Below are 27,128 nucleotides of genomic sequence, written 5' to 3' on the forward strand. Positions count from 1 at the left end.
GTTACTCCTCTGAAATTCCTGTTTCTGATTGTTGATATCATGCCTTTTGCCAGGATCCCTTTGGCTCTGGTTGGGGCCAGAACTATTGTTCTCCTTGGAAAATGCTCAAACTTCCCAATCTGCCTCATCTGCACAAGAGCCAGGGACAGGAAAAGTTCTGGACCCATCCAACGTAGACGTAACGACTAACGACCCGTCCGTAGCCCAGCTGGAAGTCTGGAAGCCTGGTAAAGGATGTGAAGTTGGCAGGAGCAGGATTTTCCCGTGTTATGTTACTGGGTTCCTGAGAGGCTGATCCACACAACTATAGAACAGTAAGTATATTACAAACTTTCTCCTACGTGTGTGCTTAGTGTAATAAAGATGGGTTTGTGGGACTCGCTGCCTCCTTGAAAACCTCATTAATGAGTAATTCCCTTACAATCAGCAGTAAATACAAGCCTTGATTCACCCCTTTGTCAAGCTGATGCAGAACTAAGCAGATTATGAAATTAGCTGGGTGGCAGCCCCTACAGTAGATATAACAATGGCCATGTTAGTTGTCACCCAGCTTTCCGAAGTAACAGATAAACTAGAAACATCTAGACAGACTTTTTAGATGTTCAGAAAAGAGGACAACTCAAGTTCTGAGCACTTTCTTTCACTTCACAGATCTGATTTTCATCTCAGATCTCTTGTAGGAGTAATTATAACCCTTTCCTGAATTCCAATTAATTCCATCAGCAAAGGTTTCATGTTTCCCAGGTAGGTACAGTCCATTGAGATTGGATTGGTGGCACTGATCATGCCACCAGGCTCCCTTAAACAAATCCACACAACTTTTAATATCGTGGTCATTGTCTTGGTCCACGGTGGAGAACATCATCCCATTCTGATACGACAGAGAATCTCCTGAAGCAGGGTACAATACATGACAGTGACAACCATGACAAGTCTACCACGTAGGCATTATTATATCACGGTTCCTCACCTGCGTTACCACTGGTAAAATCTCCAAGTACCAGCTTGTATTTCTCGCTCTCTCCCATGATTTTAAAAGAACTGTATTTAGCAAAATAGTTTACACTATCAAAGTCCTGCAGATCAATACGCAGCTCCCATTTACCTGTGACGAAAGCAGAAGAAATAATTTACAAAAACATTTCACTTAAAGGGGTTTTCTGGGACTTACCTATTAATGACTTATCCTCAGGGTAGGTCATCTATATGAGATCAGTAGGAGTCAAACACTCTGCACCCCCACTGATCAACTGTCTCATCTATGGGGCTCGATCATTGGGACATCCATAAATCACAAGAAACATTCTTATTCTGCTGCTCCATTGAAATGGGGGACACGTGCCTCTGTTCTCATGGTCAGTGGGGGGTCCCAGCAGTCAGACCCCCACAGATATAACAGTTATCTTGTATTGACCGGCATAACCATTTAAGCTTGTGTCTATATCGGAGATTACGGGCTCTGTATGAGAAAAATGGAGCTCAATGGAGATATGATCTATTAAGATTAAAAATACTTTCAAGGGTGGACCATCACTTTAGATATGATGATTCCTGCTTTTCTTCAGTCCTTGAAAACATAGGGACTCTAGTCCGTGATCGAGACATTACATAAATCCATCAATGCTAACAAGTTAGATAAAGTCTAGCAAATTCTTCAAGTTTCATTTTAATGGGTATAATTATAAGGACCTAGAACTGCCAATGATGGGGCATCTTGACCCTGCTTGGCACCTCCCACTGGCATAGTCATAGGAAGGCCTAATGATCCTTTACCCGATAAAGTGATCTTGTGAATATTATCATTCCCCAGCCAGAACTCAGATAGATGGCTGCCAAATCCCATCTTGAAAGACGCCCAATCACGTTGAAACTCAACTGAGCCATCGTAACGTCTCTGGAAAATCTGAAAAGGAACAGAGGTTGAAACCTGGACAATCGTATCGAGGTTATGGAAGTTTTATGTCCAACCTTTTTTTTTTTATTATTGTTTGATTACACCAAACTAAGATTACCGGTTCATAGATAGCGCCCACCATGGGCTCATGATGTACAGAAAGCATCTGAAGCATTGACTATCTCATCTTTGGATGGTGGTAATGTTCGTTCCTATTTGGTGGTTGGCCAAGAACGACTTTGATGTTAGACAGAAGAAGGACAGCCCCACTTATAGGACAGCCCCAATTCTTACTCTCTCCCCTCTAACTAACAGTTCCAATAAATGTAATTTCTATTTATAGAAAAGATACCCAACAATTCATGAAAATTTAAGACGTACAATCCAGCCGCCTCCATCAGTGTGCATATCACATAGGACTTCTAGCGGTTGGTTTCCATCTGGATATATGATGTACCAGTCACTGAAGGTAAAACCTTTCTCCAGCAGTGATTTGCAGTCCCGTGCAGCTGTAAAACACAAGAAGTAAAAGGAAGAGGTGCAAGCTATGAGAAAGCAATATGTCAGTTCTCTAACAGGGTTGAAGGTAGTTTGGAATTTGGTTTGGCAGTAGACACATGAAGAATTTGATTTGTACACAATCATCTCCACCATCTTGGCTCTCTCATCATCCTTACATCCAATTTGCTTTTCAATAATCTCTAACCTAACCAGAATCTCCACTATCCACCTCACCTTCAACACTTTCCCCTCCCTGGAGTTCCCACCAAGAAGTTCCCACCAAGAAGGAGAACCCTACTACATATGTAACACCCCAGAGTTGTGTTACTAAACTCTTTTACCCCGATACAACCTGTTAAGTGTAATTTCACATCATAGTCTCACAAATTTGCATTGTAAATCCTTGGTACATATATATTGCTGTAGTTTCTATGTTCACCAGCAGGTGGCAGCAATGTGTTAAGCAAGGACTTAACCAGTTTAGTGTTTCTGAACTGGAATAGTTCATTCCAGTTCAGCTCCCCCCTCTATAAGCAGAAGTGGGCTGACCCATGTCCTGCCTCATGGGGAGAGAAGGAAGTTAGATGAGTGTGTAACCCACCTCTGCTAGGGGTAGGGTGTGCGAGTAGGAGCTCCCAGATGTAAAGATCCAAAGCCAGGATCTTGTCTCGGCTGAGACATTGATCATCATCCCCAGCCTGAGCCTTGCAGCCTCAGCTGGAAGAAAGCAAGCAGCCACCTCCAGTTACAGGAAGAAGCATACCCTGAGACAATAACTGTGAGTACCGTCCAGAGAGACCCCAGGAGAAGACATATTCCTCCTCGGCTAGTCAGTCCCCAAGACAGCAGAAGATAGATATTGCAGAAGCCAAATTCCTGCCACATTACAGAGCTAATAAGCAGATGTCCTTTTCCTGCAAGCTCCAGGCACATGCTAGAGCAGAAGATATATTCCTGCCACACATTGCCAATACCTGCTGGGACCAAAGACTAATGCTGTACCTCGCTTGGATGAAAGCTGCAACTAGTAAAGATAAGTTTGAACTTTACCCAAGGTCTGGATCTCAATTACTGCTGCAAATCCCTCTATTACTCCTACTAGCACCACACTCAATTTATTGCAAGTGAGCCAGGATCCAGGAGTCCAGCTGTACCCAGGTAGGACACACCGTTGACACTTACGGTTGCAGAAAAAGATATAGAGTGGCACTGCACTATATAAACAACCCCTTCATTCCTTTATAGCAACAAAACGTCAACCGGGGTACTGGTCAGGTGTGCTTATACTGTAAGCGATGCCGGCGGTGCTCTGTCCCACGTGTAACCAGGCAGTTATGGCTCCAAATAAAATTGCACAAATGATAGACAAAAGGACGGCACTCACCGCTGATGCGCTGAAAAAGGTTATTTTATTCTTTCATTTCTGGTAGAGAGCGGACATCATACAAAGAAATGCTCCAGCTGAGTTAGGCGACGGCCGTTTCGCACCTCAGTGCTTCGTCTGGCCCATAATCAGGTGAAGTAATTCACCTGCTCTTAAAGAGACTCAGGCTGTGACGCGATTTCCTCCGCGCCCACCAGGTAGCACGTAATGCCGGCGCCCACCTGTGCGTCAGAGACAGATCGCGTCACAGGAAAAGATAAACAATAAAATCAACATATAGAGTGATACTATAAACAACATGATTCTTACTCCAACATAATCCGGAGAGGGTCAAAACAGCTATAAGAATACCCCCATATCAATTTTATCATTTAGACCTAATTGCGCCCGCCCGCAGGATCCACTTGCTTTCTCGCCTAAGGAGATCCCTGTGTCTGTCTCCCCCTTGTGGTGGACTGCGTACCACCTCTATACCAGCGAAACTAAGCATAAGGTGGTTTCCTGCGTGTTCGTTCCTCACATGTTCTATCAGTCGCATGCAACCCTTGCCTGAGGTAAGTGAATTAATATGCTCCCTAATTCTTTCCTGGAGGGTCCTTATCGTCTTACCTATATAGAACCTCCCACATCTACATTTGATAAGATAGACCACATACTTGCTCTTACAGGTAATGAGGGTATTTACCCTATGTTCGATACCCCCAAACCTGAGCGTATTCCATTGGGGGTTTAACCTGCAGCACGAGCAATGCCCACATCTGCGATTACCCTTTGGTCCCCAGTTTTCCAACCAGGTCATGGTTTTTTTTCCCCTGAAACCCACTGCGGACTAACCTATCCTTAAGTGTGTGGCATCTCCTGAATGCTATAATAGGTGCCACATTTTTAATTTCCTTTAGAGACTCGTGTCTTTCAAGTATGGACCAATTTTCTTTTATGACCCTCCTGATCTGGGCGGCCATGGGTCCATACTTGAAAGAGAAGACAAAAGGGTGGGAGCTGCCACTGTCTCCAACTTCTTCTGCTTGATCATTAACGGGGGGGACCCGAACCTTATGGGGTTTTTTTAAGGCCACTTTTTTCATAGCCTGGTTTAACAGTTTCAAGGGGTACCCTCTGGCCAGGAGTCTGTTTTTCAGTTCCAATTAGAACTGAAAAACAGACTCCTGGCCAGAGGGTACCCCTTGAAACTGTTAAACCAGGCTATGAAAAAAGTGGCCTTAAGGTTAAGGTACCATCGCGTCACAGCCTGAGTCTCTTTAAGAGCAGGTGAATTACTCCACCTGATTATGGGCCAGACGAAGCACTGAGGTGCGAAACGGCCGTCGCCTAACTCAGCTGGAGCATTTCTTTGTATGATGTCCGCTCTCTACCAGAAATGAAAGAATAAAATAACCTTTTTCAGCGCATCAGCGGTGAGTGCCGTCCTTTTGTCTATCATTTGTGACACCGTTGACACTATTGCCATTACCACACAGAGACATTATACCACTCTGCCATCCCTAACCTGGTACGTGAGTTACAACACCTTAAGGGTCCATTCACACGTCCGTTTTTTCTTTCCTGATCTGTTCCGTTTTATGCGGAACAGATCTGGACCAGTTCTGTACCCATTCATTTTCAATGGGTCCTGGAAAAAATCGGACAGCACAATGTGTGCTGTCCGTTTCCGTTGTTCCGTTCCGCATGTCCGAAAAAATATAAAACTTGTCCTATTCTTTTCTGCAAAAATCGGATCCTGGTACAATACAAAGTCAATGGATCCGCAAAAAACGGAAGACATTCGTATGTCATTACATATGTCATCCGTTTTATGCGGATTCCGTTCCTGGAAATTACATTTTTATTTTATAAACTTTTATTCACTTTTTTTTTCATTTTTTTTAAAAAGAAATCCAAACAACTTTATTTGCTTATTGAAATTTATACATGTTTCTGCTTTTTGCGGATCCGCAAAAAACGGATGACATACAGATGATATACGGAAACATTTTCATGAACAACGGATCCGCAAAAAAAAGGACCGAAAATCGGGATATAGAAAAATACTGACGTGTGAATGTAGCCTAAAAGGGCCCTGAGACTGTACCCTGCGCACGCTGCAATTGGCGTCACGAACAAACAATAGACTATTATGCACATATCCTTCCTGACCCACTGCATAATTTGGCGTCCGTGTAACCGTACCACGGTCCGGCTTATTGCTCATACTTACTGATTGCTAAAGCTCATCTGCCTTACGTTTTGACAATAAAGGCCACAAAAAACTCCACTTTTAGATTGTTCCCTTGCATTCTGTGTTTCAGTATGGTTTCTACATTGTAGCAGCATAGGGCTGCTATTTCCAGAGCACATATTTTCAGTTGTATATCATGAAACATTCTGACTCTAGAGATGGATCCAGCTCTAAAACCATGTCACTGTGTCATATGAAGGATAAAAACGCTACCTAACAGACCCCATTGACTTATAATGTACAGTCAATCATTTTTATAGCAAAAATAGCACTACGTCCTGCAGTGTTCTTGCTGTCAAATGTGATGGAACAACCAACAGATCCTCGAATACAAAGACATGGCAAAATTATTATGCAATTTACTTGTATGTATAAGGACTAATGCTCAAAGAAATCTCACTCACTATATAAAGCTTCTGGAGAGCCTGGATCTCCCTTATCTCCTGTGTTTAAAAAGAAAGAAATTTTTTAGGAGCCTCTCATAGTTTGATATTGCTTACATCTTGCATAGTTCAAAAATTTTTAATACCTTGGAAATTCAAAATATCAGAGTCTATCACTTTACCTTTTGGTCCCTGAAGCCCTGGAGCACCTGGGTCTCCTGCATTAAAAAATACATTATAAATGATATCTGCATAGAGCCATGTAAATGTGAAGGTACAAGACATAAAATGGAGGAGTATGATGTGGTTAAACAGTGACAGAGAAGAAGGAAAGTAGACTAGGGGAAGCCATCAAAATGGAGAAAGGAATAAATATGATTATAGCAGTAGCTGGTAGGTTGTAGGGTTTTGGAGCAATTATCTATGCACTAAGAAGACAGACACCCAAGCTCACCCTTTATTCCTGGTGGCCCAGCAGTTCCTGGACTTCCTGGAGGACCTGAATAAAAAACAAACACAGAATAGATACCACCTAGAGAAGTCTCAGAAAATACTACCTAGAGAAGTCTCAGAAAATACTACATGAAGAAGTCTCAGTAATTACTACCTGGAGAAGTCTCAGAAAATACTACATAAAGAAGTCTCAGTAATTACTACCTGGAGAAGTCTCAGAAAATACTACATAAAGAAGTCTCAGTAAATACTACCTGAATAAATCTCAGTAAATGCTACCTGGAAAGTCTCAGTAAATACTACATGAAGAAGTCTCATACATACTACTTTAATAATTATCAGCAAATACTTCCTGGAGAAGTCTAAGTAAATACTACCTGGCGAATTCTTAGTAAATACTGCCTGGAGAAGTCTCATGAAGAAGTCTCAGTAAATACTACCCGAAAAAGTCTCAGTAAATACTACCTGAAGAAATGTCAGTAAATATTTCATGAATAAGTTTCAGTAGATGCTACATGAAGCCGTTCCTAGGTTGCTGCCCAAGCCCTTCTCACGGCTGCCAGCTGAGTACGTTACCATCTGATGCTCTCAGCATTAATTAATGCTAAGGGCATCAGGTACTTATGCACCTGGCCAGCGGCTGAATGCTGTGGCGAGGGTGGCAGTATATTGTGCTCCACTTTGATATGTAGTTCAGCTGGGGCGGTATTTTGTGCTGCTCTACGATATTGCAGGCATCTCCAATTGTGTTGCCGTCTTCTGTCAATATGGACATACCTACCACATGCCCCTGAATTTATACATTTCTTAATGTTAAATCAGCACCCTCAACTTTCTTGTACTTGATCTACAATACAAACCATAGACATAAGTTGTGTAAGTTTTGATTTAGTTTTATCCCTGTTTTAGAACTATCAGTTGTCAGTCCAGCCAGTATTAATGACACTGACCGCCCTCTCCTGGTGATCCACGTTCTCCTTTATCTCCTTGGGCACCTGCGGCTCCAGGACATCCTCGAAGTATGGTCAATTGCTCTCCGCCACCTGTAAATAACAAAAATATCTCAGTCTTCATATATTGATATATGTTGGCTTTATATAATATATAACTGTGCACATGGACTATGAACTTCTAAAAAGTGTTATCCCCTGCAGACTGTGGCCTCTAACTTACCTGGACATGTGTCTTTTGCATTACTCATTGTGAGGAGGACCAAGAAAAAGACCATCCATGTTGAGGAGACCATCTCAGCTTCAAACTTGAGCTCTCTATCTGGCCCAGAATTTGGTCTTTAATAAGGTAAGTTCACTATTTATGCGCTGATGAAATCTTATGAGAATAATTTCTTATTGTAACGGACCGTTCAGCACACAACTCCGTTCAGACGATATTCCCCTTTCCAATGCACAGGCAGCTACTGCAAGCACCAGTCTGCGGAAAAGCATACAATCGGCTTACACTCCTGGCAATCAGCATACAATCCAATCCCCCCAATAACGAGACGACACTTCGCTTGAGGGTCAAGCAGAACTGACTCTACTGGCACGTACAGCCTCTTTTATTCACAATCCACAAACATAGTACTGCCCACAGGGTTTTGAAATACAACCAATCAATATATTACAACACATACAATGTAAGTAAAGCAGCAAATCGGACACAATGGGACAATGGAACAATGGGACAATAGAAACAAACCCAGCATATTCCTCCGCTCTGTCTAGGAGATAATTGAGTACATTTCTGTATCTACACAACTATCTCCTAAGCTGAAAAGTTACACTTCTTATAAATTGTTACAACTTTGTGAGTTTACATTGTACATACATATAACTTATATCAATTTAACCAGTATAACTTGGGGACAAACCTATCCAAAATTCACTTGAATAGGTTCAGGGGTTTGAAAGTTAGTAAAAGTATCTTAAAGGGCTGTAATCCAGGGGCAGGAGGCTGGCAAACAGCCCCCTCCAAAACACAGTGGCGAAGTGGCTTTCGCCACATATCTTCCCATTCGGGGGGAGACTAACCAGGTAGGGCAGAGGCCACCTGTGCTCTGCCCAGTTGCCAGCTCTTCCGCTGGAGCAACCGGGGTATAGTCCTGCCCGGTGAGAAAGGGAAAGTTAGGGCAGAGGCCAGCGGCACTCTGCCCAGATGCCAGCTCTTCTGCTGGGAGGGGGTCCGAGGAAGCTAACGGCTGTCACCACCAGACATCTGAGAAGCTCTGACAGACGTCCTTCAGAACCTCCTCCTTGAGGTTCCTTTTGTTTTGCTTTCATTTTCTCATCTCGTTAGCCTCTCTCAGCTGTTATGTAGTTGCACTGATTGCATCCCTTTAAATCCCTTCCCATACTGCATCACTTTGCGGTTTATACAACTTCCTGGAGTGTATGCATGCTGGATGCTACTACTGAGTCTTCTACAGATAAGTTTTGTTCATTCATTTGTATTTCCCTGTTTGCTGGATCCCAGGTGACCCTGACTCCCTCCGTATCAAGTGTAGGGAGCCGGTGGTCGTGTCCCCTCACTATTATAGGGTGTTCAGGTGTTATACAGTCGAGGTACGAGGATATGCGATCATCTACCATTGAGATTTTTGCATAGGCTGAGCAGTTAGGGAGAGAGCCAGGTCTGTTGCAGGGCTATCCCTTTGGTTCCTTAGTTTTGGATCCAGTCAGTCGGATCTTCATTTTGTGTCTTCTAGTTTTCTGTACACCTTCCGTGACATTATAAACCGCCAAAACCGTCTTAAGCATGAATCCGGTTTCAACCTTGATTGACCGCATGCAGGGTCTTTCACTGGAGGTAGATCTCCGGAAAACTGTCTCTCAGTTTGAGGTGACCGTTTCTGCTTGCGTTCATGGAGTTTGTTCTGAGCCTAAGATCTCGCTTCCGGATACGTTCTCCGGGGGTAGTGAGAATTTTGTTCGTTTTAGAGAGGCTTGCAAACTCCATTTTCGCTTACTTCCCCATTCCTCTGGTAATGAGGAGCAGAGGGTGGGGATCATCATCTCGCTGCTCAGGGATAACGCTCAGTTTTGGGCTTTTTCGCTGCCGGTGGGGGCACAGCCTCTCCGTTCAGTGGATGAATTTTTTTTAGCCCTGGGTCAGATATATGATGATCCGGATCATATTGCTCTGGCTGAGTCTAGACTACGTCTTTTATGCCAGGGTAAACAATCCGCAGAGATATACTGCTCAGAATTTCAGAGATGGGCAGCTGATACTGGTTGGAATGATGCTGCACTCCGAAGTCAATTTTGCCATGGTCTTTCAGAGGGATTGAAAGATGCATTTGCCTTTCATGAGAGACCTACCTCCTTGGACTCTGCCATGTCTCGGGCCGTTCTTATTGACAGGCGTCTTAGAGAGAGAGGAGAGATCACTCCTTCCTGTCATACTCAGTCCAAGGACAGTGCAGCGGTCTCATTCAGTGCACAGGGGTCTCAGTCGCTCTCAATCCCTTCTGAGCAGGAGCCCATGCAGCTCGGTTTGCTTGCCTCTGACAATAGAGGATTCAGCTCTCATGGGAAGGTTTGTTTCTGTTGTGGAGGTATAAATCATTTGGCAAATGTTTGTCCCTCTAGGAGATTCAGGCAGTTTTTTGAGAGTAATAAAGAAACAAAAAGAAAAAAATCCTCTAAAAATGTTCCATCTGTTACTATTGGCAAGGTTGATGCGGAAATTGAAGGTTTTCAGTTTGCTTGTAGTTCCCGTTTTGTCCTACCTGCAGGGTGGCGCTAGAGAGCAAGAATATTTTTGGTGAGATTTTTATAGATAGTGGAGCAGCTGTCAATCTTATTGATAATCAATTTGCTATAACTCATGGTTTCCAGGTATGCACTTTGGGAAAGGATATTCCGTTCCACTTTCTCAGAAATCGTTAAAGGGCATAGTTCACAATATCCGTTTGATTGTGAGTGATACTCATGTTGAGGATGTGTCATGTTTCGTCCTAAACGGGTTGCCTACTCCTCTAGTGATGGGGCTACCCTGGCTCACTAAACATAACCCCACCATTGATTGGCAAGCAAGGCAAATAAATGGTTGGAGTGACTTTTGCTGAGAGAATTGCCTCACGACATCTGTTTCAGAGGTTTCTACTAAGACTGTACCATCTTTTCTCTCTGAATTTTCGGATGTGTTCTCTGAGAGTGGTGTTTAGGAATTGCCCCCTCACAGGGAGTACGATTGCCCTATTAATCTCACCCCAGGCGCCAAGCTGCCTAAATCTCGTTTATACAATCTCTCCCAACCTGAAAGGGTCGCTATGCGTGCTTATATCTCTGAGAGCCTGAGAAAGGGACACATCCGACCCTCGAAGTCACCTGTTGCCGCTGGTTTTTTCTTTGTTAAGAAAAAAGATGGTTCTTTAAGACCTTGTCTGGATTTCAGGGAGCTGAACAGTATCACAATTCGTGATCCTTATCCACTTCCTCTGATCCCGGACCTGTTTAACCAGATTGTGGGGGCTAAAGTTTTTTCCAAATTGGATCTAAGAGGGGCATACAACCTGGTCAGGGTCAGAGAAGGAGACGAATGGAAGACGGCCTTCAATACCCCTGAGGGCCATTTTGAGAATTTGGTTATGCCTTTTGGTTTGATGAATGCCCCAGCCGTCTTTCAGCATTTTGTGAACAGCATTTTTTATCATTTAATGGGGAAATTTGTATTAGTGTATCTAGATGACATTTTGATTTTTTTCTCCTGATTTCAAAACTCATAAGGAACATTTACGTCAGGTCTTGCTCATCCTGCGGGAGAATAAATTGTACGCTAAACTGGAGAAATGTGTGTTTGCGGTTCCAGAAATTCCATTTCTGGGGTTTCTTCTCTCCGCTTCTGGTTTTCGCATGGACCCCGAGAAGGTCCGCGCTGTGCTTGAGTGGGAGCTTCCTGAAAATCAGAAGGCGCTGATGCGTTTTCTGGGTTTTGCTAATTATTACAGGAAGTTTATTTTGAATTATTCCTCTGTTGTTAAACCACTCACTGACATGACTAAAAAGGGGGTAGATTTTTCCTCCTGGTCGGTAGAGGCGCGTAAGGCCTTTTCTAATATTAAGGGGAGTTTTGCTTCCGCTCCCATCTTGGTACAACCTGATATCTCTCTACCCTTCATAGTTGAGGTTGATGCTTCTGAGGTGGGTGTGGGTGCGGTCTTGTCTCAGGGTCCCTCTCCTGCCAAATGGCGACCGTGTGCCTTTTTCTCGAAGAAACTCTCCTCCGCAGAGAGAAATTACGATGTGGGAGATAGGGAGTTGTTGGCCATCAAGTTAGCTTTTGAGGAATGGCGCCATTGGCTAGAGGGAGCCAGACACCCTATTACCGTGTTTACTGACCATAAGAATCTGGCCTACTTGGAGTCAGCCAAGCGTCTGAACCCGAGACAGGCCAGATGGTCTTTGTTCTTTTCAAGGTTTAATTTTGTTGTCACCTTCCGCCCTGGGGTTAAGAATGTGAAGGCGGATGCCCTGTCACGTTGTTTTCCGGGAGGTGGGAATTTTGCAGACCCGGGTCCCATTTTGGCTGAAGGTGTGGTGGTCTCTGCTCTTTATCCTGAATTGGAGACAGAGGTTCAGGTAGCCCAGTCAGAGGCTCCTGATCTTTGTCCTCCTGGGAGGTTGTTTGTGCCTCTCGCTTTAAGACACAAGATTTTTAAGGAGCACCACGATACTGTTCTTGCTGGGCACCCGGGGGCAAGATCCACAGTGGATCTCATCGCTCGGAGATTCTGGTGGCCGGCGCTTCGTAAGTCAGTTGAGGGTTTTGTGGCAGCCTGCGAGACCTGCACTCGTGCCAAAGTCCCTCATTCACGGCCATCAGGTCCTCTTCTTCCGTTACCCATTCCTTCCCGTCCTTGGACACATCTCTCCATGGACTTCATTACGGACCTGCCTCGTTCCTCGGGGAAGACTGTGATTCTGGTGGTGGTGGACCGTTTTAGCAAAATGGTAAATTTCATTCCTTTTCCTGGCTTGCCCAATGCTAAGACGCTGGCGCAGGAATTTATTGATCACATTGTCAAATTGCATGGTATTCCTTCAAACATAGTCTCTGATAGGGGCACGCAGTTTGTTTCCAGATTCTGGAAGGCTTTCTGTTCTCGCTTGGGGGTTTGGTTGTCATTCTCTTCTGCTTTCCACCCGCAGTCGAATGGCCAGACAGAGCGCGTCAATCAGAATCTGGAGACATATCTGCGCTGTTTTGTGGCGGAGAATCGGGAGGATTGGTGTTCTTTTTTGTCCCTTGCTGAGTTTGCTTTAAATAACCGTCGTCAGGAGTCCTCGGATAAGTCACCATTTTTTGGTGCATATGGGTTTCATCCGCAGTTTGGGACATTCTCTGGAGAGGGGTCTTCTGGTTTACCTGATGAGGACAGATTCTCCTCGTCTTTGTCATCTATTTGGCAAAAGGTTCAGGATAATCTAAAGAGCATGAGTGAGAGATATAAGCGTGTGGCGGATAAGAGACGTGTGCCTGGTCCGGACCTGAATGTTGGTGATCTGGTGTGGTTGTCTACTAAGAATATCAAATTGAAGGTTCCCTCCTGGAAGTTGGGTCCTAAGTTTATTGGGCCTTACAAAATCTTGTCCGTCATCAATCCTGTTGCCTACCGTCTTGATCTTCCTCAGACTTGGAAGATCCATAATGTTTTTCATAAGTCCTTATTAAAACCTTATGTCCAACCCATTGTACCCTCGTCTTTGCCTCCTCCTCCGATTGTGGTTGATGGTAATCTTGAGTTTCAGGTCTCTAGGATTGTGGATTCTCGTGTTGTCCGCGGTTCTCTCCAGTACCTCGTTCATTGGGAGGGTTATGGTCCTGAGGAGAGGATGTGGGTCCCAATGACGGACATTAAGGCCACTCGTCTCATCAGGGCTTTCCATAGGTCCCATCCTGAGAAGGTGGGCTCTGAGTGTCCGGAGTCCACTCGTAGAAGGAGGGGTACTGTCACCATCAGACATCTGAGAAGCTCTGACAGACGTTCTTCAGAACCTCCCACTTGAGGTTTCTTTTGTTTTGCTTTAGTTTCCTCATCTCGTTAGCCTCTCTCAGCTGTCATGTAGTTGCACTGATTGCATCCCTTTAAATCCCTTCCCATACTGCATCACTTTGCGGAGTGTATGCATGCTGGATGCTACTACTGAGTCTTCTACAGATAAGTTTTGTTCATTCATTTGTATTTTCCTGTTTGCTGGATCTCAGGTGACCCTGACTCCCCCCGTATCAAGTGTAGGGAGCCGGTGGTCGTGTCCCCTCACTATTATAGGGTGTTCAGGGGTTATACAGTCGAGGTACGAGGATATGCGATCTTCTACCATTGAGAATTTTGCATAGGCTGAGCAGTTAGGGAGAGAGCCAGGTCTGTTGCAGGGCTATCCCTTTGGTTTCGGATCCAGTCAGTCGGATCTTCCTTTTGTGTCTTATAATTTGCTGTACACCTTCCGTGACAGAACCTAGAATTAACAGGCAACCTGTGGCCAGCAGGCTGCCTGTATTTATAGTGGGGTCTAAAGGGTCATGTGACGTGGCCAGCGTCACATGACCAACAGACAGACAAGTCGAGCACCGAGTGATCAGCTCGGCGCTCAAGGCAGACCTAGGAGCAGGGAGCCTCCCAGCTAGCAAAGCCGCCCTGGGAACGAGGCCAAACACTGATCCTCGCTCCCGAAGCTAAGCAGCAGGTCTGCGGCTGATGGGAGACTGAGTGCGCCTTTGGCGCCCTGTGACAGTCTGTTGCGGGCATCCTCCATTGTATGCATTTTTGCTGGGGATTGCTGTTAGCAACAGATCACACGTGCAGGATTTGCCCCCCCAGCTAGAAATGCGCAACAGCATTTGGGGATTTGAGCATTTTTCTCCCTCTTAAGACCACTTTATTCTGTTATTTTGTTTGTATATGTGTTTCTGGAGGTGTGGCAACTCCAGGTTGAGTATTATCCAGGTGCACGTGTGTGGCCTGCGTCACATGAGTCAGTGATAAGTGAGACTCACAGCCTCTTCTCTCCTCCCGTTGTATGTGTGATTTCATGCTGGAGGTAACTGGGGGTTGTTTGCTGTGTGTCGGACCTTATGCCCCTGTAATTGCCCATACGGCACAGGTAGGTTAGCGTTAAGTTCCGTGCCACTATGAGAGACCTTGACGAGGTGCGCGGGCTCCAGTATGTTCTTGATATAAGAATATATTGGTGAAAATCTCATTTTTAATATCAGAGTGAGGGTTTAGCCATATATTGTCAATTGCATTTACCAATGTAGTGCACCAATTTTTGTAATTTTCCGAGATTTATTGATGGCAGCAACCAGAATCTTAAATCAATACAAATAGATGTCGTGAGCAGGAGTAAAAGTGATGATAATATAATGTGATATTCTGCGCTGATCATGTCAAGCGTTCCTAGATGCGTCACTAAAACCTTGTACTTTTCATGTAAAAAAGTATCTTCTGCTATTTGTAGTAGAGGCAGCTGGAAACGGGTGACTTAGATTTGGGTGAAGACGCAGAAGTGCACCACATTTGCATATCAACGAGAGCCAATTATTTCTAAATGCAGTGGTACTCAAGCTTTCCCGTTGAAAAGTTCCACGACACCGCCCTAGCCAGAGCCTAAAAAAATTTAATTTGGGTGAAGGCACAGAAGTGCAGCACATTTACCACAACTGAACTGTCAGCAACTTGGCCAGGTGGGATTCAGCTTGCACATAAGCTAATTGCTAGTCGTCAATAGTTTTCTCATGGCCACACATTCCATTACAGATGATTTGCAATGGAGTGGAGGAGAAGGAGTCTGAGTAGAAGAAGAAGCAGCTGATGTTCATGACAAGAACACTGTATTGCTTGGAGATGTGGGCTGGCTGCCACAAAGAAGACCATGAGACAGACTTGTTCTCATTGAGAATGCTGGCCATTTCTATTTTCTTACAAGATTCAGTGATGATGCCGTGTGTGCTGCAATAGAGTCCTGGTACCTGTGTTTGTGTTTGAATGCCCACGGCTTATTTTAATCCTGCAGATCTTGCACATGGCTTGCACAGTCAGATGCAGCTGAGCTTGACCTAGGTCTGGGACACGGTGCCCACAGTATTAGAGGCATTACGAGTTCCTGAGCTGACAACAATAGAAGCAGATCTGGCCCTGCCTATTGTTTTAGGGGTTTTGGCCGTGCATTGCCTCCACTCTTCATTGCCACCGTGGCCACCACCCTTCACCTCTGATGTCTCTCCTCCTCCAATCCACCCCAATCTGGCTCCAAAGTTCTGTTCAATGCACAATCATTGCCACAGTTCTCACCACCCCAACCACTTTTATCAGACTATGATATCTCATGGTGGACTCCTTGCCCCCCTCCCGATTTTCTTCTCTTTACCTGCACAGAGTGGCACTGTAGCTACCACTGCCCCTAACTCCACCAAAGGGGCTACAAGGGCCATCACCACTACCACCAACACAGCTATGCATGGGGTCCCCCATCTCCTCTGAAACCTCCTCCTAATGGAAGTCCAAATGCTGACTGCTATCACACAAGTTATCAAAATAGAGACTGCCTTGACTATTTGCCGTAGTGCATGGTGGGGTTTTGTTGCCTCTTCTTAGAAAAAAAGGTACACCACTAGGAAGGGGCAGTGAAGACAAAGAGGATGCCACTATAAGGCTTCTCTTGGGCAGCAAGGAGGAATGCTGTGATCCCTGGCTCCAAGGCACGGTGTCAGACTAAGAAGTGGCATCCACCTCATCCTGCTGTGACTGAGAGGAGGAATGATCCATCCAATCCACAATCTCATCCTATTTGTCCATAATAATAATAATAATAATAATAATAATAATTTTGTGCCTTTCAGAAGCCAGGGAGAACTGCGGTCTACTACTACTACTACTACTACTAATACATTCCAGCTCTGGTTGGCCAAGGTCTAGGTCTTTCAACTCTTCCGTATTACAGACGCTTTATTATGAGGCCAAATGAAAACTCACAATATTCCTAAATGAAATGTAAAGGGTTTTGAACACAGCCCCACAAATTATGGAATGTTATAGTCAAACTGCAAGTGTGTTTTCTGTAATTTAAAGTCAGAGGTGTAATTAAATGTCCTTCCTCTTCTACAAACACACTGAACACTGATATTGAAAATTTACTTTGGGAATATTGCAGTATTGGTGTGAGTAAGATTTCTGCCTACTGTGTTATTTTTGTTTAAAGTGGTTATCCAAGACTAATATAGATCTCCCAGATTGTCCGACCTATGGTGGGTATCATACTTACCTTCTCTGCGCCGCTGGGTTTGGTGTCTGTTGGCCCTGCCCTTCCTCTCCCTGCAGCTCTGAAAATAATATCCATTGATAGGGGGACGTGTGACTGCTGCTGCCAATCACAGGAAGCAGCACCGATCTGCTCCTCTTGTGTCATGTGAGATTCTGCAGCAGCTGTATTATTAAGCACTGCGCCCCAGCCCCTCCCTCCCTCCATCGAAGCTTTCCCTGATCAAAGTCCCTCAATTATTTCTTTCAATTCTGTTCCTACACTGTCCCTGCTGAATTAGAATTGATGCTTGTTTGTGTTTTTATATACTGTGTAAAATCATTTTCTGTCGGGCTCATTCTACACAGGCATCTCCCTGCCTCCTGCCACCCCTCATTGTAGCGTATCCTAAGTACCAATATTACTAATTTCCAATAGAGGAGGCCAGGTGATCCCTCTCATCCAATCATCTGAAAGCAGCCCGGTACTTTACATAGTGTGTACTCTTTTTGGTCTCCTGTGCAGTACAGAAGGCATGACAGAAGTGGCTCTACTTTTAAGTAGTCCCCTGGAAGTGACAATAAAGCTAGAATAACTGATTGTGGCGAAGGAGTTGATTTTAGAGATTACAGTAATTAGAAAAGAGGTTTGTGATGATATATTTATTTTTATTTATTTCTGCAGAAGAATGCTCACAGATAATATATATATATATATATATATATATATATATATATATTATACAATCAGATCTATACAGAGGAGGTGTCTGCGCAATATACTGGCTTAAGTAAATATTAAATAGATTGTAGATTAAAGGGGTTTTCCAGGTTCCAGCGTGTCCCACAAGTTCTCCTTAATTACACATAACTTGCTTGTAGAAGAAAGTTTGTAATATAGTATTTCAAAGTTGCGTTGATCGGCCGCTCAGGAAATCGAACATGAGAAGTTACTCCTCTGAAATTCCTGTTTCTGATGGCTGATATCATGCCTTTTGCCAGGATCCCTTTGGCTCTGGTTGGGGCCAGAACTATTGTTCTCCTTGGAAAATGCTCAAACTTCCCAATCTGGCTCATCTGCACAAGAGCCAGGGACAGGAAAAGTTCTGGACCCATAGACGTAACGACCTGTCCGTAGCCCAGCTGGAAGTCTGGAAGCCTGGTAAAGGATGTGAAGTTGGCAGGAGCAGGATTTTCCCCGGTTATGTTACTGGGTTCCTGAGAGGCTGATCCACACAACTATAGAACAGTAAGTATATTACAAACTTTCTCCTACGTGTGTGCTTAGTGTAATAAAGATGGGTTTGTGGGACTCGCTGCCTCCTTGAAAACCTCATTAATGAGTAATTCCCTTATAATCAGCAGTAAATACAAGCCTTGATTCACCCCTTTGTCAAGCTGATGAAATTAGCTGGGTGGCAGCCCCTACAGTAGATATAACAATGGCCATGTTAGTTGTCACCCAGCTTTCCGAAGTAACAGATAAACTAGAAACATCTAGACAGACTTTTTAGACGTTCAGAAAAGAGGACAACTCAAGTTCTGAGCACTTTCTTTCACTTCACAGATCTGATTTTCATCTCAGATCTCTTGTAGGAGTAATTATAACCCTTTCCTGAATTCCAATTAATTCCATCAGCAAAGGTTTCATGTTTCCCAGGTCGGTACAGTCCATTGAGATTAGAATGGTGGCACTGATTATGCCACCAGGCTCCCTTATACAAATCCACACAACTTCTAGTATCGGCGTCATTGTCTTGGTCCACGGTGGAGAACATCATCCCATTCTGATACGACAGAGAATCTCCTGGAGCAGGGTACAATACATGATAGTGACAACCATGACAAGTCTACCACATAGGCATTATTATATCACGGTTCCTCACCTGCGTTACCACTGGTAAAATCTCCAAGTACCAGCTTGTATTTCTCGGTCTCTCCCATGATTTTAAAAGAGCTGTATTTAGCAAAATAGTTTACACTATCAAAGTCCTGCAGATCAATACGCAGCTCCCATTTACCTGTGACGAAAGCAGAAGAATTAATTTACAAAAACATTTCACTTAAAGGGGTTTTCTTGGGACTTACCTATTAATGACTTATCCTCAGGGTAGGTCATCTATATGAGATCAGTAGGAGTCAAACACTCTGCACCCCCACTGATCAACTGTCTCATCTATGGGGCTCTACCATTGGGACATCCATAAATCACAAGAAACATTCTTATTCTGCTGCTCCATTGAAATGGGGGACACGTGCCTCTGTTCTCATGGTCAGTGGGGGGTCCCAGCAGTCAGACCCCCACAGATATAACAGTTATCTTGTATTGACCGGCATAACCATTTAGGCTTGTGTCTATATTGTAGATTACGGGCTCTGTATGAGAAAAATGGAGCTCAATGGAGATATGATCTATTAAGATTAAAAATACTTTCAAGGGTGGACCATCACTTTAGATATGATGATTCCTGCTTTTCTTCAGTCCTTGAAAACATAGGGACTCTAGTCCGTGATCGAGACATTACATAAATCCATCAATGCTAACAAATTAGATAAAGTCTAGCAAATTCTTCAAGTTTCATTTTAATGGGTATAATTATAAGGACCTAGAACTGCCAATGATGGGGCATCTTGACCCTGCTTGGCACCTCCCACTGGCATAGTCATAGGAAGGCCTAATGATCCTTTACCCGATAAAGTGATCTTGTGAATATTATCATTCCCCAGCCAGAACTCAGATAGATGGCTGCCAAATCCCATCTTGAAAGACGCCCAATCACGTTGAAACTCAACTGAGCCATCGTAACGTCTCTGGAAAATCTGAAAAGGAACAGAGGTTGAAACCTGGACAATCGTATCGAGTTTATGGAAGTTTTATGTCCAACCTTTTTTTATTTTTATTGTTTGATTACACCAAACTAAGATTACCGGTTCATAGATAGCGCCCACCATGGGCTCATGATGTACAGAAAGCATCTGAAGCATTGACTATCTCATCTTTGGATGGTGGTAATGTTCGTTCCTATTTGGTGGTTGGCCAAGAACGACTTTGATGTCGACTTTGATGGTAGACAGAAGAAGCACAGCCCCACTTATAGGACAGCCCCAATTCTTACTCTCTCCCCTCTAACTAACAGTTCCAATAAATGTAATTTCTATTTATAGAAAAGATACCCAACAATTCATGAAAATTTAAGACGTACAATCCAGCCGCCTCCATCAGTGTGCATATCACATAGGACTTCTAGCGGTCGGTTTCCATCTGGATATATGATGTACCAGTCACTGAAGGTAAAACCTTTCTCCAGCAGTGTTTTGCAGTCCCGTGCAGCTGTAAAACACAAGAAGTAAAAGGAAGAGGTGCAAGCTATGAGAAAGCAATATGTTATATGTCAGTTCTCTAACAGGGTTGAAGGTAGTTTGGAATTTGGTTTGGCAGTAGACACATGAAGAATTTGATTTGTACACAATCATCTCCACCATCTTGGCTCTCTCATCATCCTTACATCCAATTTGCTTTTCAATAATCTCTAACCTAACCAGAATCTCCACTATCCACCTCACCTTCAACACTTTCCCCTCCCTGGAGTTCCCACCAAGAAGTTCCCACCAAGAAGGAGAACCCTACTACATATGTAACACCCCAGAGTTGTGTTACTAAACTCTTTTACCCCGCTACAACCTGTTAAGTGTAATTTCACATCATATTCTCACAAATTTGCATTGTAAATCCTTGGTACATATATATTGCTGTAGTTTCTATGTTCACCAGCAGGTGGCAGCAATGTGTTCAGCAAGGACTTAACCAGTTTAGTGTTTCTGAACTGGAATAGTTCATTCCAGTTCAGCTCCCCTCTCTATGAGCAGAAGTGGGCTGGCCCATGTCCTGCCTCATGGGGAGAGAAGGAAGTTAGGTGAGTGTGTAACCCACCTCTGCTAGGGGTAGGGTGTGCGAGTAGGAGCTCCCAGATATAGGGATCCAAAGCCAGGATCTTGTCTCGGCTGAGACATTGATCATCATCCGCAGCCTGAGCCTTGCAGCCTCAGCTGGAAGAAAGCAAGCAGCCACCTCCAGTTACAGGAAGAAGCATACTCTGTTACAATAACTGTGAGTACCGTCCAGAGAGACCCCAGGAGAAGACATATTCCTCCTCGGCTAGTCAGTCCCCAAGACAGCAGAAGATAGATATTGCAGAAGCCAAATTCCTGCCACATTACAGAGCTAATAAGCAGATGTCCTTTTCCTGCAAGCTCCAGGCACATGCTAGAGCAGAAGATATATTCCTGCCACACATTGCCAATACCTGCTGGGACCAAAGACTAATGCTGTACCTCGCTTGGATGAAAGCTGCAACTAGTAAAGATAAGTTTGAACTTTACCCAAGGTCTGGATCTCAATTACTGCTGCAAATCCCTCTATTACTCCTACTAGCACCACACTCAATTTATTGCAAGTGAGCCAGGATCCAGGAGTCCAGCTGTACCCAGGTAGGACACACCGTTGACACTTACGGTTGCAGAAAAAGATATAGAGTGGCACTGCACTATATAAACAACCCCTTCATTCCTTTATAGCAACAAAACGTCAACCGGGGTACTGGTCAGGTGTGCTTATACTGTAAGCGATGCCGGCGGTGCTCTGTCCCACGTGTAACCAGGCAGTTATGGCTCCAAATAAAATTGCACAAATGATAGACAAAAGGACGGCACTCACCGCTGATGCGCTGAAAAAGGTTATTTTATTCTTTCATTTCTGGTAGAGAGCGGACATCATACAAAGAAATGCTCCAGCTGAGTTAGGCGACGGCCGTTTCGCACCTCAGTGCTTCGTCTGGCCCATAATCAGGTGAAGTAATTCACCTGCTCTTAAAGAGACTCAGGCTGTGACGCGATTTCCTCCGCGCCCACCAGGTAGCACGTAATGCCGGCGCCCACCTGTGCGTCAGAGACAGATCGCGTCACAGGAAAAGATAAACAATAAAATCAACATATAGAGTGATACTATAAACAACATGATTCTTACTCCAACATAATCCGGAGAGGGTCAAAACAGCTATAAGAATACCCCCATATCAATTTTATCATTTAGACCTAATTGCGCCCGCCCGCAGGATCCACTTGCTTTCTCGCCTAAGGAGATCCCTGTGTCTGTCTCCCCCTTGTGGTGGACTGCGTACCACCTCTATACCAGCGAAACTAAGCATAAGGTGGTTTCCTGCGTGTTCGTTCCTCACATGTTCTATCAGTCGCATGCAACCCTTGCCTGAGGTAAGTGAATTAATATGCTCCCTAATTCTTTCCTGAAGGGTCCTTATCGTCTTACCTATATAGAACCTCCCACATCTACATTTGATAAGATAGACCACATACTTGCTCTTACAGGTAATGAGGGTATTTACCCTATGTTCGATACCCCCAAACCTGAGCGTATTCCATTGGGGGTTTAACCTGCAGCACGAGCAATGCCCACATCTGCGATTACCCTTTGGTCCCCAGTTTTCCAACCAGGTCATGTTTTTTTTCCCCCTGAAATCTACTGCGGACTAACCTATCCTTAAGTGTGTGGCATCTCCTGAATGCTATAATAGGTGCCACATTTTTAATTTCCTTTAGAAACTCGTGTCTTTCAAGTATGGACCAATTTTCTTTTATGACCCTCCTGATCTGGGCGGCCATGGGTCCATACTTGAAAGAGAAGACAAAAGGGTGGGAGCTGCCACTGTCTCCAACTTCTTCTGCTTGATCATTAACGGGGGGGACCCGAACCTTATGGGGTTTTTTTAAGGCCACTTTTTTCATAGCCTGGTTTAACAGTTTCAAGGGGTACCCTCTGGCCAGGAGTCTGTTTTTCAGTTCCAATTAGAACTGAAAAACAGACTCCTGGCCAGAGGGTACCCCTTGAAACTGTTAAACCAGGCTATGAAAAAAGTGGCCTTAAGGTTAAGGTACCATCGCGTCACAGCCTGAGTCTCTTTAAGAGCAGGTGAATTACTCCACCTGATTATGGGCCAGACGAAGCACTGAGGTGCGAAACGGCCGTCGCCTAACTCAGCTGGAGCATTTCTTTGTATGATGTCCGCTCTCTACCAGAAATGAAAGAATAAAATAACCTTTTTCAGCGCATCAGCGGTGAGTGCCGTCCTTTTGTCTATCATTTGTGACACCGTTGACACTATTGCCATTACCACACAGAGACATTATACCACTCTGGCATCCCTAACCTGGTACGTGAGTTACAGCACCTTAAGGGTCCATTCACACGTCCGTTTTTTCTTTCCTGATCTGTTCCGTTTTATGCGGAACAGATCTGGACCAGTTCTGTACCCATTCATTTTCAATGGGTCCTGGAAAAAATCGGACAGCACAATGTGTGCTGTCCGTTTCCGTTGTTCCGTTCCGCATGTCCGAAAAAATATAAAACTTGTCCTATTCTTTTCCGCAAAAATCGGATCCTGGTACAATACAAAGTCAATGGATCCGCAAAAAACGGAAGACATTCGTATGTCATTACATATGTCATCCGTTTTATGCGGATTCCATTCCTGGAAATTACATTTTTATTTTATAAACTTTTATTCACTTTTTTTTTCATTTTTTTTAAAAAGAAATCCAAACAACTTTATTTGCTTATTGAAATTTATACATGTTTCTGCTTTTTGCGGATCCGCAAAAAATGGATGACATACGGAAACATTTTCAGGAACAACGGATCCGCAAAAAAAAGGACCGAAAATCGGGATATAGAAAAATACTGACGTGTGAATGTAGCCTAAAAGGGCCCTGAGACTGTACCCTGCGCACGCTGAAATTGGCGTCACGAACAAACAATAGACTATTATGCACATATCCTTCCTGACCCACTGCATAATTTGGCGTCCGTGTAACCGTACCACGGTCCGGCTTATTGCTCATACTTACTGATTGCTAAAGCTCATCTGCCTTACGTTTTGACAATAAAGGCCACAAAAAACTCCACTTTTAGATTGTTCCCTTGCATTCTGTGTTTCAGTATGGTTTCTACATTGTAGCAGCATAGGGCTGCTATTTCCAGAGCACATATTTTCAGTTGTATATCATGAAACATTCTGACTCTAGAGATGGATCCAGCTCTAAAACCATGTCACTGTGTCATATGAAGGATAAAAACGCTACCTAACAGACCCCATTGACTTATAATGTACAGTCAATCATTTTTATAGCAAAAATAGCACTACGTCCTGCAGTGTTCTTGCTGTCAAATGTGATGGAACAACCAACAGATCCTCGAATACAAAGACATGGCAAAATTATTATGCAATTTACTTGTATGTATAAGGACTAATGCTCAAAGAAATCTCACTCACTATATAAAGCTTCTGGAGAGCCTGGATCCCCCTTATCTCCTGTGTTCAAAAAAAAAAAAAAATTTTAGGAGCCTCTCATAGTTTGATATTGCTTACATCTTGCATAGTTCCAAAAAAATTTATACCTTGGAAATTCAAAATATCAGAGTCTATCACTTTACCTTTTGGTCCCTGAAGCCCTGGAGCACCTGGGTCTCCTGTGAAGGTACAAGACATAAAATGGAGGAGTATGATGTGGTTAAACAGTGACAGAGAAGAAGGAAAGTAGACTGGGTGAAGCCATCAAAATGGAGAAAGGAATAAATATGATTATAGCAGTAGCTGGTAGGTTGTAGGGTTTTGGAGCAATTATCTATGCACTAAGAAGACAGACACCCGAGCTCACCCTTTATCCCTGGTGGCCCAGCAGTTCCTGGACTTCCTGGAGGACCTGAATAAAAAACAAACACAGAATAGATACCACCTAGAGAATTCTCAGAAAATACTACACAAATAAGTCTCAGTAATTACTACCTGGTGAAGTCTCAGAAAATACTACATAAAGAAGTCTCAGTAATTACTACCTAGAGAAGTCTCAGAAAATACTACCTAGAGAAGTCTCAGAAAATACTACCTAGAGAAGTCTCAGAAAATACTACACAAAGAAGTCTCAGTAATTACTACCTGGAGAAGTCTCAGAAAATACTACATAAAGAAGTCTCAGTAAATACTACCTGAATAAATCTCAGTAAATACTACCTGGAAAGTCTCAGCAAATACTACATGAAGAAGTCTCAGTAAATACTATCTGAAAAAGTCTCAATAAATAATACCTGGAGAAGTTTCAGTAAATACCACCTAAAGGAGTCTTAGTAAACACTACATGAAGAAGTCTCATATATACTACTTTAACAATTCTCAGTAAATACTACATGAAGAAGTCTCAGTAAATACTATCTGGAAAGTCTCAGCAAATACTACATGAAGAAGTCTCAGTAAATACTACCTGAAAAAGTCTCAGTACACACTACCTGAAGAAGTCTCAGTAAATACCACCTGAAGGAGTCTCAGTAAATACTACATGAAGAAGTCTCATACATACTACTTTAATAATTATCAGCAAATACTTCCTGGAGAAGTCTAAGTAAATACTACCTGGCGATCTTAGTAAATACTGCCTGGAGAAGTCTCATGAAGAAGTCTAAGTAAATACTACCCGAAAAAGTCTCAGTAAATACTACCTGAAGAAATGTCAGTAAATATTTCATGAATAAGTTTCAGTAGATGCTACATGAAGCCATTCCTAGGTTGCTGCCCAAACCCTTCTCACGGCTGCCAGCTGAGTACGTTACCATCTGATGCTCTCAGCATTAATTAATGCTAAGGGCATCAGGTACTTATGCACCTGGCCAGCGGCTGCATGCTGTGGCGAGGGTGGCAGTATATTGTGCTCCACTTTGATATGTAGTTCAGCTGGGGCGGTATTTTGTACTGCTCTACGATATTGCAGGCATCTCCAATTGTGTTGCCGTTTTCTGTCAATATGGACATACCTACCACATGCCCCTGAATTTATACATTTCTTAATGTTAAATCAGCACCCTCAACTTTCTTGTACTTGATCTACAATACAAACCATAGACATAAGTTGTGTAAGTTTTGATTTTGTTTTATCCCTGTTTTAGAACTATCAGTTGTCAGTCCAGCCAGTATTAATGACACTGACCACTCTCTCCTGGTGATCCACGTTCTCCTTTATCTCCTTGGGCACCTGCGGCTCCAGGACATCCTCGAAGTATGGTCAATTGCTCTCCGCCACCTGTAAATAACAAAAATATCTCAGTCTTCATATATTGATATATGTTGGCTTTATATAATATATAACTGTGCACATGGACTATGAACTTCTAAAAAGTGTTATCCCCTGCAGACTGTGGCCTCTAACTTACCTGGACATGTGTCTTCTGCATTACTCAGGGTGAGGACCAAGAAAAAGACCATGCATGTTGAGGAGACCATCTCAGCTTCAAACTTGAGCTCTCTATCTGGCCCAGAATTTGGTCTTTAATAAGGTAAGTTCACTATTTATGCGCTGATGAAATCTTATGAGAATAATTTCTTATTGTAACGGACCGTTCAGCACACAACTCCGTTCAGACGATATTCCCCTTTCCAATGCACAGGCAGCTACTGCAAGCACCAGTCTGCGGAAATGCATACAATCGGCTTACACTCCTGGCAATCAGCATACAATCCAATCCCCCCAATAACGAGACGACACTTTGCTTGAGGGTTAAGCAGAACTGACTGTCCTGGGGCATACAGCCTCTTTTATTTACAATCCACAAACATAGTACTGCCCACAGGGTTTTGAAATACAACCAATCAATATATTACAACACATACAATGTAAGTAAAGCAGCCAATCGGACACAATGGGACAATGGAACAATGGGACAATAGAAACACACCCAGCATATTCCTCCCCTCTGTCTAGGAGATAATTGAGTCAATTTCTGTATCTACACAACTATCTCCTAAGCTGAAAAGTTACACTTCTTATAAATTGTTACAACTTTGTGAGTTTACATTGTACATACATATAACTTATATCAATTTAACCAGTATAACTTGGGGACAAACCTATCCAAAATTCACTTGAATAGGTTCAGGGGTTTAAAAGTTAGTAAAAGTATCTTAAAGGGCCGTAATCCAGGG

At 43.5% G+C, this 27,128-nt stretch overlaps 1 protein-coding gene across 2 annotated transcripts; it reads right to left on the reverse strand.

Moving 5' to 3' along the window:
- LOC120977118 (ficolin-2-like) lies at positions 1 to 26,498 on the reverse strand. Of its 2 annotated transcripts, none has more exons than XM_040404891.1 (9): positions 26,360 to 26,498; positions 26,137 to 26,229; positions 24,817 to 24,861; positions 24,593 to 24,628; positions 6,420 to 6,458; positions 2,276 to 2,403; positions 1,774 to 1,903; positions 971 to 1,105; positions 1 to 891 (listed from the first exon to the last, which is right to left on the reverse strand). In XM_040404891.1, the coding sequence occupies exons 1-9, from the start codon at positions 26,427 to 26,429 to the stop codon at positions 641 to 643; spliced, it is 927 nt and encodes a 308-aa protein (XP_040260825.1). In that variant the 5' UTR covers positions 26,430 to 26,498; the 3' UTR covers positions 1 to 640. The 2 variants fall into 2 exon arrangements, with proteins under 2 accessions (XP_040260825.1, XP_040260824.1); XM_040404890.1 differs by lacking the exons at positions 1 to 891; positions 971 to 1,105; positions 1,774 to 1,903; positions 2,276 to 2,403; positions 6,420 to 6,458 and adding exons at positions 18,502 to 18,895; positions 18,975 to 19,109; positions 19,779 to 19,908; positions 20,292 to 20,419; positions 24,432 to 24,470.
- Positions 26,499 to 27,128: the final 630 nt, after the last annotated feature.

The sequence above is a fragment of the Bufo bufo genome, chromosome 8, assembly GCF_905171765.1.
Source record: "Bufo bufo chromosome 8, aBufBuf1.1, whole genome shotgun sequence".
NCBI lineage: Eukaryota > Metazoa > Chordata > Amphibia > Anura > Bufonidae > Bufo > Bufo bufo.